This window comes from Rhinolophus hipposideros (genome assembly GCF_964194185.1).
Source record: "Rhinolophus hipposideros genome assembly, chromosome: 4".
Taxonomy (NCBI): Eukaryota; Metazoa; Chordata; class Mammalia; order Chiroptera; family Rhinolophidae; genus Rhinolophus; species Rhinolophus hipposideros.
Genome location: NC_138050.1, coordinates 21,024,981 through 21,037,262, shown reverse-complemented (window position 1 = coordinate 21,037,262; position 12,282 = coordinate 21,024,981). Strand labels below are relative to the sequence as shown.

Genomic DNA, 12,282 nt, shown 5'->3' with positions numbered 1-12,282 from the left:
AGTCGGCTTCTTTCTCTGGTTATCTGTGTACACTTGTGGTATTTGCTGATGGCAGAAACCAGTTTTGTATGTTTGGGCCAGGCTGCATGCAGTGTCGTTCATGTGTATTTTTTTGATCTCTGCGTTTCAATACCATTCAGTAGCAAATCCAGTAGCAAATCCACTTAGTGTCAGGCTAGGGTTTGGAAGCGTTTTGTAAACTCATTTGTCTGGACACCAAACAGTTGACACCTGAGATGCCCTCTTGCCGCTGTTGTGAAATGAAGTTTCTGGGGGCTGTAGCGCTGAGCCAATCAGTCCTCAGTGGGGAGCACCCATGTGTGTTTCCAGGGGCAGTGCCCAGAAGCGTAACTATGCTCTGTCTCAGCCACATGCACAATCTCTGCATGTTTACACAGAGCTGAATTGCTTTTGTGTGTGTGTGTGCTGTATAAACAAGTCAACGTCTGAGTGGCTCAAACCCTTTATCAGAAGTGTCAGCTCAAACCACAAGGCTCACTCCTCTCCGTGGCTTTAAGGGAAAAGGAGCTGTGAGTCCCATGGAGAGTTCCCACTGAGTTTGGAGGCACTCTCTGAGCATCAGTCACCTATAGTCACCTTCGGTCCTGATTTTTCTCTCTTGTCAGAAGGTGTTGGCTGAGCCTTCTGCTGGGGCAGGAAAGCCCTTATTCTGCCCTGTTAACTCCTGGCACTTCCTAGTTTCGTTTTCACTTGAGCCATGGAAGATCAGAGGGTGTGCGACATGTGGATCCTGCCTTCATCTGTGATGGCCAATGCCATTCTCATCGTGTGGCAGGTCACCCTCTCCGCGCTGGGGGCCTGGGAGAGCCTGCAGGCTCAGAGACTGGGGCAGGCCGGCTATTCCTTGGGCGGGTGGGTATTCCTCTCCCACCCTGCTTTCCCCAGGCAACGACTCCTTAGTCACTCCCAGTCGCTACACTAAAGTTTGGACACAAATGAACACAGCTGACAGCCAGCAGAGACCCCATTTCAAAGTTCCATCCAGGCCACACTTCTACCAGTACTTCCCTTACTGTCCCTGACTAACGCCTGAGCAGGAGACTTGAACAGACTCCATTCTAAAAAAGTAAGCCAAGCCTATAAAGACAGTTAGGGAAGAGCCGGACTCTGTACTCCTGGGGGAGAAGGGCCTGGCACCCCTCTGCCGAGGCCCACTCTTCCTGGCACCAATGGACTGCACCACTGGCGTAGGCACACTATAGCCTAGGGTGACAAACAGCTTTGTTCCCTCCTGCCAGCTCCAGTCACAGCTGCACATTGTGTTGGGAAGGATTCTGAGGCTGCATCGAGACCCAGCAAGAAGGAATGCTGGGATTGAAGAGCCCTGCCTGCCTGGGAGCGGGCCACACAGGCCCATGCGGGGACGAACCAATGAAGGTTCTCCCACTCACATATCCACACTGTCCTCATCTCACAGTGATGCCAAGACACTGCTGGTGGCCTCATGAGTGACTTCCATCAAGGAGTCTGGCCACAGAGAACATATGAGAAGGGGAGGAGGCACATTTGCCTCCTCTCCACCCTGAGGACAAGTATCACTACGTGTTCTTCATCTGTGGACACCAAAGGCCTGAGTCCAGAGAACCTGCATGCCTCCCACACGAGCGCTTCTGAGGCTTTGCTGCTGGGGCCTTGGCAAAGGTGGAAAGAGATTGCGAAAAAACAAGGAAGATAAAAATGGCCGTTAGCAGATTGCAGATATCGGGTCGTGCTTTGGGTATGTCAGTAGCCAGGTTTCTCTCACATGTTGGAGATCCCGTTGGAGATCCCGTTTCTGATAGGCTTGACTATCCCTGGAGTGCTGCTGAAATCGTTCTCCATTCCCATAGACAATGACTTGTCAAATATGCTTCTGAAAGTAGCAAAACATTCTCTTACCCAGAAATGGTTGGGAGAAGATTTATTTCCTTCCTTTCTTTCTCTATATCTTATTTCACAACAAATTTAGAGGGTCTTTAAATACTGTATTTGATGCCATAAAATAAAGGGAAAATGTATAGTTAAAAGTAGAACTATAGGAAAAGCTATGATGTGTGGAAAGCAGAGGAGCTACTACTACTTTTCCTACTCCAATGCTAAAGAACTATGTTCATTCTCATATGTTCCCCCACCCCCACCCACCTCCATTGCAATGAAGAGGATCAGTCATAGGTCCTCAATAATTGCTAAAACCTGGACTAAATTTCTGGCTTTGAATTTCTTTGCCACCAGAGCAGTAAGAAAAATATGACAATTAGCTATGAGTTGCACATTTTCCATGGAGTCAAAAATATGCCTCCCTCAGGAAAAATACAGGCTAAGTCTGAAAACACGTTCATGTGCATCGATTCATAGAAAGGACACTGAGTTCAGTGACATCGTTAGCATGCTATGTAAACACTTTATAGTGTTTATAGGCTTTGAATGATAATTGATTAGGGCTTCCCTCAATGGATGGTGAGATGGTTTTGACAAGGCACATTTTAGAAAAAAGTTTGGGGTCAAGACAAACTCTGGTTCTCTAAAAGTCTGGCTTCATGCAGAGATGACATCATATTGTCTAGGAAGTGATGGGCTGCATGCCCTTTAAGTGATTCCCTGTTAGCATCGTTTCCCTGCTCCAGGCATTTGGTTAAAAGTGAGCATAGAAGCTCATAGTTGGGCAGCCGGATGGCTCAGTTGGTCAGAGTGTGAGCTCTCAACAACAAGGTTGCCAGTTCAATTCCCACATGGGATGGTGGGCTGTGCTCCCTGCAACTACAGATTGAAAACAGCAACTGGACTTGGAGCTGAGCTGCGCCCTCCACAACTAGATTGAAGACTAACGACTTGGAGCTGATGGGCCCTGGAGAAACACGCTGTGCCCCAATAAAAATTAAAAAAAAGAAAAAGCAACTCCTGCTCACAGTTGTAATTGCTCGCAGGGCCCTGAAGTGCATACTTTGTACATTGATGTTAAGTGGGCTGCATATACCTGCAGACTGAAAGCACCTGGCCAGGATTGACCCAAAGAGACCACCATCCCTCTTCTGTAGATTCATCAGAACTTAGTGGTAGTAACTAAGTGGTATTCTGGAGAATGAACATGGTAACGTCTGAGATTTGAGGATGTTATGAAAACTCAGAGAACAAATCCATATGCCTGGGAGGGACAATCAGCTCTTTCCATCTGAGAAAAGACTTCAGCAAAAATAAAAAATACATTGAAGTCATTTAATTTTATTGGCTACCTTGGGCATCATGCTAAAAAACACCTTGTTCCATTCTTTGCCTGAATCTATGGGAGAGGACAGTTGAAAGAGGTAAAAATGGAAACATTTCACTTCTTTCCATTATCAGTGCAAAGAGATCTGCCTCAAAAGTGACCAATATTTGTAAGACTCATTTAAATAGGCATATTCTCTGTAAAAGGCATTGACTACCATTTCTGTGAGTCAAAATGGAAACATCAGTGATTTGAAATTTTATTTTGCCAAATGAACAACTGAGAGTTCATTTCAAGAAAACAGTTGTCATTTCTCCCTTTGTGTGCCAAAATGAAACGAGCCTGACAGAACCAACACTTCCTATGAAATTAATTGCAGAGCCTTTTAGACTAAAGCCAGGTGACTCACTTGAGGGAAACTCAGCTGTCCCCAACAATGGATTAAAGCTCATGAAAGAAAAGAAGTTGGTTCGGTTTTATGTTATGTATATCCACAAAACCTCCTAACTATGAAGCAAACTATTCTTTCAATATTGCATGGGTGTGAGAGTATGTATAACTAAGATATATTAGGCAACGGTACAAGATGGAGTCTGCACATGGATATCACAGAAATTATAAAAAGTATCTTAAGATTCATAACAAAAAACAATAACATATTACAGTGAGATACCATCTTACACTCATTAGGATGGCGACTATAAAACAAATAAACAAACAAAAAAACCCAGAATAACAAGTGTTGGGGAGGATGTAGAGAAATGAGAACCCTTATGCACTGTTGGTGGGAATGTAAAATGATGCAGCCGCTGTGGGAAACAGTATAGAGGTTCCTAAAAAAATTAAAAATAGAATTGCGGTATGATGCAGCAGTTCTACTTCGAGTTATATATCCAAGAGACTTGAAAATAGGGTCTTGGAAAGATATCTGTACACCAATGTTCACAGCAGCTTTATTGATGATAAGTAAAAGATGTCCATCGATGGATGAATAGATAAAGTGTGGTATATACACACCATGGAATATTATTCAGCCTTAAGAAGGAAAGAAATTCTGATATGTGCGACAAGATGGATGAACCTTGAAAACATTATGCTAAGTGAAATAAATCAGTCACAGAAGGACAAGTACTGGATGATTCCACTAATAGGAGGTACCTAGAGTAGTCAAATTCATAGAGAAAGGACGTAGAATGGTGGTTGCCAGGGGTTGGTAGGAGGGGGAAATGAGGAGTTACTGTTTAAAGGGTACAGAGTTTCAGTTTTGTAAGATGAAAAGAGTTGTGGAGATGGATGGTGGTGACGGTTGTTTAACGATGTGAATGTACACTGTGTACTTACACAAGGCTAAGATGGTACATTTATGTTATGTGTATTTTAGCACAATTAAAAATTAAAAATAAAAGTAAAATAATGTATTCCTCCCAGAATGATGGACTCTCCCAGTATGAAATAGCTGGCAAGTGCAGGGTCATTTGGTCATTGCATGCATATGAAGGGCCACACATGACCACAGGTCAAAACCTGATCTCACTCTCAGTTGACGAAAGGTCTTAGGGTCCCACTTTCCATCTCCCAGTGCCTCTGTCTTGGGGTGTGGGGGAGGGAGGAATGCTGGTGGTAACTATAAGCCATGCAGTTGAACACAGGAACCAATCAATCAAAGAAAAAGGGGGAGGAGATGGTAGTGGAAGTTTCCAGCTCCTAAAAGAAGAAACTGAAGAGAAGCCACCATGAGAAGTGTCCCATTCTGTCAGAGAAGGGGTTAGGTATGTGAGTCTGGACCCAGACTGTCAGGTTGGAATCCTGGCTCTGCTACTTTCTAGATTCTAGTGTGATTTTGGAAATGCCACTGAACTTCTCTGTGCCTCAGTCTCCTCACTTGAAATGAGCTTAGAACAGTGCTTGACACATAGGCACGTAGAATGTAAATATTTGTTAAAAAACAAAGATTTCTTTAATTCATCCTCTCTACTATCCTTTGAGGACTGGACAGTTATACTGCCATAGAGAGGGGAAACTAAGGCTCAGAGAGCTGAAATGTCTCCTATGAAGAAGCGTCAGAGCTGAAAGTGGGTCTTCCGACTCTCGATCCCATTTCTTGCTGCTCTGTATCTGCCACCTTCCTCATTGGTGGTGAAGGGCCTGCCTCATTGGTGGCCCTTCTCCAAGCAAGTGGTAGGAACCAGGCAGTATAGCGAAGTGGGTAAGGGTGAACCACACAACCTCTCAGAACAACGACTCCGGCCCCTGAGCCCTACTGCTGCTGTTGCACGCAGAACAGAACCTGCTTGCTGTGAAATGAGAGCCCTAGAAACAGACTGCGTGAGAGTTTCAGACCAACTCAAGTCCCATTTGTGGGAAATCATTTCCCTCATCCACTCAGTTATGTGGAGACTGACCTCAGGCTTCACTGCTCTGCCCTTGGCTCATCTCACCACCAATGTGTCTAGTTCTTGGAAGGTGGACAAAGCTAGAGAAAGAGGGTGGAGATTTACATGTTGTTTTTTTTTTAATTTGAATAAGACATTCACGCATGTAACACAAAATTCAAAGGTACAAGAGGATATTCAGTGTAAACCAAGTCTCCCACACCAGTTCCTCAAGTGCCAAAAGCTCTTACCAGAGACCTTCACTGCGGTTAGTTTCCTGTGAAAGGAAGGAAACCCTGAATCAAATGGAGTTGCTCGTTAGGGAGTTGCTTCAAATGAGCAACAGACAGCCCAAGGACAAGCCAGTCTGTAAAAGCTGGTGGGCATCAAGAGAATTGGGGAAGCCAACCAGAAAGGTGTTTCTACATGGGGTTCAGCTTCCCGCTGGGTGAGTATGTGGATGGGTCATTGTCTGCCATGTACATCTTCCCTAGGCTGCTTCTCTCCTCCGTTAGTGTGGACCCCAGAAAACAATCGCTTCGGGTTTCTTCTAAGCCTTTTGTGATTAAAGCTGGGAGCCCCCACCCCCTTCTTATTACAGATGGGAAGAGACCAGTTCCTTAATCCATGCACAGACGGGGTCAGGCCCCGTGCATGATCTACACTAAGGAATAATAGGCGTCAATATCAGAGATCTTCTTTCCCCACCCCGTCTCTTCCTTCCTTCCTTTTTCTTCCCTTCCCTTCCCTTTCATTCCTCTTCCCCACCCCCAAGGGCACACTAAACACATACAAGGAGCGGTGCCTGGACTTCCTATAGATTTATGATTTATGGTATTCATCTTATTATCTAAGTGGCTTTGCCAGGTAAAATATTAAGGCACCACTGCCATTATAACCTTGTCTTCCATGATCTCATTGGCAGCTGGTGTTGCCATGACAACTGGGCTGGAAAAACTGGCAAGCTTCGGTGGAAGATGATACAAACACTGGGGTGTGTGTCTGCGTGCGTGTGTGTGTGTGTGTGTGTGTGTGTGTGTGTGTGTGTGGAGACTTCCCATCATATATTCGGTTGTGCAGAAAGCCATGGATTTTAGTCCACATCTTCTGCTTCTTTCCAATTTGGTCAAAATTAGCTCCAGGGCTCTAAATCAATTGGAAGGAAGCTTTGGAGGATGATTTCTTTGTTTGGTTTTAAGTGGCAAATTGGAACCAGGGACACCTAAGAAATATTTTCTACCCACATAAAATGAAGGAACTACATCGACTTGATGTCGCTATTAAAAGCCTCTTGGACCTAACTTATATAATATCTTTATAATTCTCTTATTAGATATAGGAAGTCGGAGCTGGGAGGGGCTGCAGATATCATCTCTCTGATTACCTTTTCATTCAGATGAGAAAACTGAGGCCCAGAGAGATTAAGTGACTTGCCTCTGTACAGTATGGTACAGTGGGGAAGGGTGTGGGTTCTGGAATCATACTGCCTGGTTCAAATCCTGGCTCCAGCATGTCGTTACTGTGACCTCAGCTAAGTGACTTATCCCTCTAAGTCTCAGTTTTCTCATCTGTAAAATGGGCATACTATCAAGAGCAATCTTACTAGGTCATTGTAAGGATTAAGTGAGATAATCCATGATTCTTGCCACATATTAAGCCCTCAATAAATTTTATCACTATTACCCTAGGTCACACTGGAAATCAATGGTAAAAATAGGACTAAAATCCAGCTCAGCTAACTCTTAGTACGTCAACTGGAGCCTTTTCCCATTAATTCCATCATGCCCTTTGTTTCTTTTTGTGTATATGTTGTCATCCTAGGGAGAGTGGAAGCGCCTTTTGAGATGAGGGGTGTCTTTTCTTAAAACCTCCTGCAAAATGTATATACTGCCTACACTAGGTATCCTGGGGGTACTTGCTGATTTGAGAATAAACATTACACACTTCCTGCACCCATGGAATATCAAGTGAATGTACAGGACATGGCTGTAGTGTAGGAGGAGAAAGGAATGAGAAAAAAGGGAAATGAACATTTTTGTGATTACCTCATATGAAATCATGCATTTCATATCTAAGCTAAGCTCTTTACAAATGTGTTTAATCTCACAACCACCGCACGAAGTGAGCGTATTCATTTCCATTCTACAAATAAGAAAACTGAGTGGTTATGCAGCATGTCCAGGTCCACATGACAGGCTGAGAGCCGGGTTCCACTCTCCCTTTTAGTTCAAGGTGCTGCTGGTGCCCTCAGTAGACTCTGGTTCAGAACAATTTCTCAGCCCCTCTGTGAGCCAAAAGCTTATTTCCTGAGGGGGTGAGAGGGATTCAGAGCAGACGGACACCTTTTCCATCACTGGCACAAAGCAGTGTACAAAGCACAACTGTGTAACTCTGGGGGTCTAAAATATTCTTCCAGCCAAACTGGACAGGCATGGAAAGTCACATCAGGCTGAGGGGTTTTGCAGAATGCCACATGTTCAAACTTCCTTTCATCACTCTGTCAGGAAGAAGGGCAATGCCGTGGAAACTCACAGTCTTCTTCAGAGGAGCAAGCTGTTCTGGGGAAATTTATTTCCAAAGGTATTCTAGAGTAAAAACACGCCCACTTGGGAGGGGGTCAATGATCTTAGATCCTAGGTAATGAGGCCATTAAACCAGTTAGTCTCCCCACATCTTATATAAGTGCCGCTTAGTCTCTGGGAGAGTTGGGCAAACCAGTACAGAATTTAATCAAGTGACCCATCCTCAACCTAAAGGTGGGACTGGAGGTCAGATGTGGGCAGGGGGTGCCTGATTCCTTGTCTGGGGTGTAGGTTGATACAGCAACCATGTTTTTCTGTTTGTTTTTTACATCTGCTGTATGTTTATTTGGGTTTAGGGCATCAGGGAGGCTGAAGAAGATTTGGAGGCAATAAAGGGGCCTTCTCTGGCACTGCATGGAGTTGCAGAATTAGTGGCAAATTCCTCCTACTTTGGAGACAAACTTATCTCCACGTGGGAGACCCAGCCCTGCCTCTTACCAGCTGTGTCACTGTGTACAAGCTACCAACCTGGCTCATTGCACCGGCTGGAGAGGGAGGATGTTCCTCTGCTGAGTTACTGGGGGCATTATGTGAAATAAGATGCGGAACTGAGAAAATGCTAGTTACTACAATAACCCCTCTGATAAACCCCTTAGACGGTGAACTCTTTTGGGTACTAATAAACCTCGTCTCTTAATTCCACATGATTTTCTAGGTAACCAAATTCTCGGAGGTGCGTTATGGTGCCATCTTTGTGCCCCAGCCATATCCACCAGGCCGGTCTTCCCCAAACAGGACCTGCAGCGCGGCCCGCAGCAGGGTGTGCCCTCCCTCCGTCTACCCTCTGAGGTTGGGGCTGCAAAGAGGTGCTCTCCACAGCTAGGGCAGGCCGGCCACCTCGGAGCCCCCGCCGCACTCCCCGGAGAAAGGCCCGCGAGGCCGCGGCTCTTACATAACTGGGATGATGTCACCGCCGGCGGCTCCGGAGGGGCGGGGGCGGGGACACCGAGAGCGCGGGGCTGCGGGACGCTGAGCGCGGCGCGCGCCCCTCCCCCCCGTGTCCCTCTTCCTCCACGCCGCGTGGGGCGTTAGGGGGCTGCGCGAGCCCCGCGAGTGAGGCGGCCGCGGCTGCAGCGCTCGGGCTCGCGGGCCTCGGAGCGGGCTAGAGGGGGGACGGGGACGCGCCCATGACCTCTTGGTGATCTTGCTGGACTGCCTAAGCGACAGGGGCGCCCGCAGGCTGGCAGCTGCAGGCTGATGGGGGGAGCGCGGGCGGGGCCCGGCCCCGGGGCGCTCCGGGACCGGGAGGGGCTTTGCCGCGCGGGGGCCCGGACCCATTGACGTCAGGCGGCCCGGGCGCCTCGGAGCCAACGGGGCGTTACCGTGGCCGCCTGCAGGGCGTGCTGGGGAACTGGCTTCGTGGGGCTGTTTGTTGGCGTCAGCCAGGTCTTGTTCTAAATTGCTAGCGGAGACTTTGGCCGAGTACTTTCCTGGGTGTGTTTTTTTCTCACTCATAAAACTTGGCTTGTGGACGGTGACCTTTCGCTCCAGCTGGAATATTCCGAGCAGTGGGTTTCAGGGCGGTGTATGCTGTGCTCCCAGTGTGGGGTTGGTGAATGGTGCTGGATGGTTTCCCTCGCCCTGCGATCACCTCGCGGTGCCCTGGCCGGCCCTCCACCGCATTGTGGTTTTAAGGGATGGCCAATTCCAGAGGGTGGAGAGATGGTTTTTACCTTAGAATTAATTAGGCTTACGAGGCACTGGTTCTCAAGCCTGTCTGAAGATCAGAATCACCAGGGAGAATTAAAAATACCAGTTTTCAGGCCCTACCTCTAGAGATTTTGAATCAGTTGGTCTGCATAGACTGATATTTTACAAACATCCCCTAGGTGATTCTCAACATGCAGCCCAGTCATCTCTAAGAGACTTCCTGTCCTCACTGCTCTACGGTTTTTTATCAGTTCCTAAGGCAGCCTGGGCAAAATTCCATCACATGGGACTTGAGGCCTCATTCCCAGGGCAGGCAGCTGCTCCTGCTTCCGTCTCTTCATGGTTTTGGAAAAAATGCAGACCTTCTTCAAGGTCCGGTGCTGCAGAGAATGGTGGGAAGTGTAGCGGTCAACCCCGAGCCACTAAATTGAGGCGAATAGCCTGGCAGCCCCTTTCTTTCAAAGGGGTGTACTCTGGCAGTGGCCACTATTTGCTGGGTCATTCCATGTTACACAGAATGTAGTACTATGGAGAGCTTGAGTCAGCTTCCTGCCCCAGGGAAAGCAGGCTTCTGAGAGTCTCTCCTCAGACTTTTCTGTGAAGGTGGAGGGGCAAACTTAGGTGGGTCTCCCTGCAGTTATACTTTCAGTGAATTGGAGGAAAAGACAACACCTTTGATTCCAGGGTAAGCATATGTCATTTGGTTTACCATGTTTTTTCTTGGGACACTCATAAAGCTTCCTTATTTGGGTCCTTAGGCAGCAGGATCTGCAGTAGTCAGTGTCCTAAACTTGCCCCAACCTAAGAATTACCAGGGGCAATTAAAAAACAAAAATCAGATCCCTCAGTGCCTAGTAGGTGTGGATGGGACCTAAGCAAATTTCATATTGGCTAAACTGGGGAAAACAAATGCCTGGGAGCTTGCCCTCTGGTGATTTCTGTTGTCAGGGGATGGGGAAACACTAAGTACAATGGTTGCTTAGTTTGAATCAAAATCACCTGGAGGGTGTGGGAAACCACAGCTTGCTGGACCCTACCCTGAAGTGTCTGACCCCAAGGCAGAGAACACATTTCTAACCGATTCCCAGACATCCTGACACTGCTGGCTTGTCTGGGGACCACCCTCACCATTTGACACCTCTGGTGTAGTAGAAGGTGCCCTTGGCTGTGTGTTGAAAACCTCCTTCCACTTTATCGCCAACCATCCTGTGACCTTAGGCAAGTCATTTTTACCTCTCTCTGCATTTGAAAAAGAAGGACTGATATCAAGAGTTTATAAAGATAAAATACTTCGCAAAAGAGAGCAGGAGGATTTTTTAAAAGCTAAGTGTTAGTGTTAACAATAGATTGGACCCAGAGGGAATCCTTGTGTTGAAGGCAAAGGACAGAAGGAGGGTTTGACAGTCCTGCAGGGCAATCCTGGCACCGCCCCCTTGGCAAGGGCTCGCAGCCTGGAATTTGAGGAAGACGTTTAATCCACAGGAGCCACCCTCAGCACGCCTTCGTCTCTAATAGGATCGGTGGCCCAGAAACTAAGGTCTCCTCGGGCTGGGTGTCCCAGAGAATAGCCTCTCAGCTTCAGGACCCTGGTGGAGGGGGAATCTTCGACGCCAGTTTCCTGCATGTCTCAGGGCCTGCTATTCTGGCCCTGTTGTGGTTCGGGAAGCTCTCACTCGCTCTGCACCAGTGCCTTCTGGAGAGGCTCCTGTTCATCAACTCTTTCTAAAAGGACTTTGCTCTTTCTGAGAAACTTCTTGCCTCTGCAAAAAAAAAAAAAAAAAATCCTCTCACAATGATCCTGGGATCCCCACTTGTGGGGGAAACAAATCTTTCAGCTTCCTCTTTGGTTATAGTTGAAAATGCTCTCAAAGTCCCTAATGATTTGAAGGGACCGAATAAGGAGCTCAATTTTGAACATGGAAGGTATTAATGTCACTCTTAATAATAGCAATAATAATAGCAACTATTTATTGAGCTCTTAATTTATTCCAAGTGCAGTGATTAATGGTTTACATACATGATCTCATCTAGGCTGCCCAAGAAATAGCTTTTTTTATCCTCTTTCTGCAGATGAGGGACAGGAACTCAACACATGGGAGTACACAGCTATTAATAGGCAGAGCTGTGATGTAAACTCAGGTTGTTCCATCCATAGCCCTTATTATTGATATTATTTTTAGTTTCAAGTCAGCCTTTCAGGGAGCTTTAGAGAAGTCAAAGCTCTCGCTTACCCCACTTAGTGGGCCACTAACAGCAGACGCAATAGACAGGGTGTTCTCTGAGCTGCCTGGGACCTTCAGGCGAGTTACAGATGTGAGAACAGGAACATTCTTACTGGTCTTCTGGTTCTGAGATAAGGGTGATGACTTCCCCTGCAGCGATGATTTCGAAACAAAACCCAAGCCTGTAAACATTCTTTGGCCTCCTCCCCAGTGTCCAGGCATGTAATTGGCAGTTGTGCTGTACCAGGGCG

General features: G+C 46.9%; 1 protein-coding gene across 1 annotated transcript in view; it reads left to right on the top strand.

Moving 5' to 3' along the window:
- Positions 1-718: 718 nt before the first annotated feature.
- The window catches only part of DHRS12 (dehydrogenase/reductase 12), a gene marked incomplete at both ends in the record, with an annotated part of 57,146 nt that continues 45,582 nt past the window's right edge, over positions 719-12,282 (top strand). The window contains 1 exon segment of the mRNA XM_081046647.1: positions 719-873. Within this exon segment, the coding sequence (XP_080902773.1) occupies positions 719-873 (155 nt within the window).